The sequence below is a fragment of the Otolemur garnettii genome, unplaced genomic scaffold (genome assembly GCF_000181295.1).
Source record: "Otolemur garnettii isolate 467f Iridium unplaced genomic scaffold, OtoGar3 scaffold00140, whole genome shotgun sequence".
Classification (NCBI taxonomy): Eukaryota; Metazoa; Chordata; class Mammalia; order Primates; family Galagidae; genus Otolemur; species Otolemur garnettii.
In genome coordinates this window covers 762,368-764,630 of record NW_003852535.1, presented here as the reverse complement: position 1 = coordinate 764,630, position 2,263 = coordinate 762,368, and the positions used below count along the sequence as shown (strand labels likewise).

Genomic DNA, 2,263 nt, shown 5'->3' with positions numbered 1-2,263 from the left:
CTCAAGGTTACTTTAGGAAGTGGATTTACTGCTAGCAAACCCCATCCCTCAATGATGGCCCAGATGGAACTCGCTTAATAAAAAAAAATAATTTATTGTCAACAAAGGTGATATATACAACAGGAAAACAGATGAAAAGGAGAGAGGGACTGAATGGGGCCCCAGGACAGCTGTCTCAGCTTCCTGCAGGGACAAGGTGGGAAGAGGTAATGGAGGCCCCATCAGGAGCCTGAACAAGTGGGGGAGGGGAGGTGTCCCCCGAGGTAGTGGGACTCAGTTCAAACCCCATTACAACCACCTCTTATGTAAGGCACTGTGCCAGGGGAGAATGGTAGGGAGGCTAAGAGGGTGGGAGGGGGTTGAAGGGACAGAGAGGTTTGGGTCAGCAAAGGATGGGGTAGGTGTTCTCCACAGGCCCAATGCCCTACTACAGACAGCCTGAGCTGCCCTTGGGCCTGGCTGGGGCAGACATCTTCCAGTGCCTGAGGCACCAGTGGGTGCTGCCCCACCCCACCCTGCCCTGGCACCTGGTCTTACCCTCTCTGCCAGGTGGCCAAGCTGGGCAGCTGAGTTATAAGCCAAAAGGCAATGCTGCCTCCTCCCCACCTCCCTCCCCCCCAACCCTCCCTCCCTCCCCAGAATAGCAAGAATTTATACCCCACTCCCCGCCTTTGGCTCCCCCCCCACAGTGGTGTTGGATTCCGACAGAACTGTGGGCCAGTCTGGGGTGTCACCTGCTCCCACACCCTTGCTGCCCTGTGGGTGCTTGGACCAGTCTTGCAGGAGGCTGACTGCTGGGGGCTCCTCCATCCGCACACGGATAACCTGGAGATCCAGTGTCCCGCGGAGCCCTGGAGGGGGAGCTGGGCAGGAATGGGAGCAGAGAGCAGAGTGAGGGTCCCCGATATCCAGCCTCGAGGATGCTCCCTGAAAGCTCTGTAAGCCACTACCCCTCCCCTCATTTCCAGGGCCTTCATTATGTCTACAGCCCAGTGCCTGGTATGACGGGAGCCCAGCACTGCAGGAGGCTCGACTCTTGGTTGACCCGAAGATGCTATCAACCAGAACACAGGGCTCACAGTTCTCTCAGGTGTAAGCCAGACTCCTGCTGTGATGCCCTCCTCCCACGTGTACTTCGGCACAGACAGTGCTGTGTGCCTCTCCCCACAATTCTTATCTGAGGCTGACTCCAACTCACTGTGCATCCTAGCCTAATGGGTTCTGCCTGAGTGGGGCAGAGGTGACAGGCTGGGAACACCCAGCAGCAGTGGGAGGCATGGCTGTGACCACCAAGGAGCTCAGGAGGGACTCCCTGGGGCAGAGAGCAGAGGCCTGGTTAGCTGCTCTGCAGTTTCAGGCACCCCTCCAGATTTAACACCTACACCACAAGGATGAGACGTTCACCCTCGCAGAATGGAGAAGCTACTCATGACAGGCAAAATGAGGCCTCAAGATAGGGGGCATGGATGGCCACGGCTAGTGCAGCTCTAAAACACCCCTGCAATGGGGGTACGTGCAAAAGTTACATTACATTGAAAACGGAATATGATGTAAAACTAAACAGGGTGACTGCAACTATAGCACTGTCTGTATTGAGAACTCCATTGTGGCTTTTAGAGACACAGTTATTTAAAATATGGCAGAGATGGGCGGCGCCTGTGGCTCAGTGGGTAGAGTGCTGGCCCCTTATACCTGAGGGTGGTGGGTTCAAACCCTGCCCCAGCCAAACTGCAACAAAAAAAACAGCCAGGTATTGTGGCAGGTGCCTGTAGTCTCAGGTACTCAGGAGGCTGAGGCAAGGGAATTGCCTAAGCCCAGGAGTTGGAGGTTACTGTGAGTAGTGTGATGCCATGGCACTCTACCAAGGGCAATAAAATGAGACTCTGTCTCTACAAAAAATAAATAAATAAAATATAGCAGAAAAAACATGCATCATTTTGCTGTATACTGTAGTTTGCTGGTTTTTAAAATGACTTAAAGGGTTTGGTGCCCGTAGCTCAGTGAGTAGGGCGCTGGCCACATACACTTAAGGCTGGTGAGTTTGAGCCCAGCCCAAGCCTGCTAAACTGCAACCAAAAAATACCTGGGCATTGTGGTGGGTGCCTATAGTTCCAGCTACTCAGGAGGCTGAGGCAAGAGAAACACTTAAGCCTGGGTGGTGTTTGTGGCTAAAAGGGGTAGGGTGCCAGCCCTATATGCTGGAGGTGGCAGGTTCAAACCCAGCCCTGGCCAAAAACTGCAAAAAAAAAAAAAAAAAAAAAAA

At 53.5% G+C, this 2,263-nt stretch overlaps 1 protein-coding gene across 1 annotated transcript in view; it reads right to left on the bottom strand.

Moving 5' to 3' along the window:
- Nucleotides 1-618: 618 nt before the first annotated feature.
- SPINDOC (spindlin interactor and repressor of chromatin binding) overlaps nucleotides 619-2,263 on the bottom strand; it is a 27,784-nt gene continuing 26,139 nt past the window's right edge. The window contains exon 6 of the mRNA XM_003798582.2: nucleotides 619-863. Within this exon, the coding sequence (XP_003798630.1) occupies nucleotides 652-863 (212 nt within the window). The 3' untranslated portion in view covers nucleotides 619-651. The remainder of the gene's footprint in view (nucleotides 864-2,263) is intronic.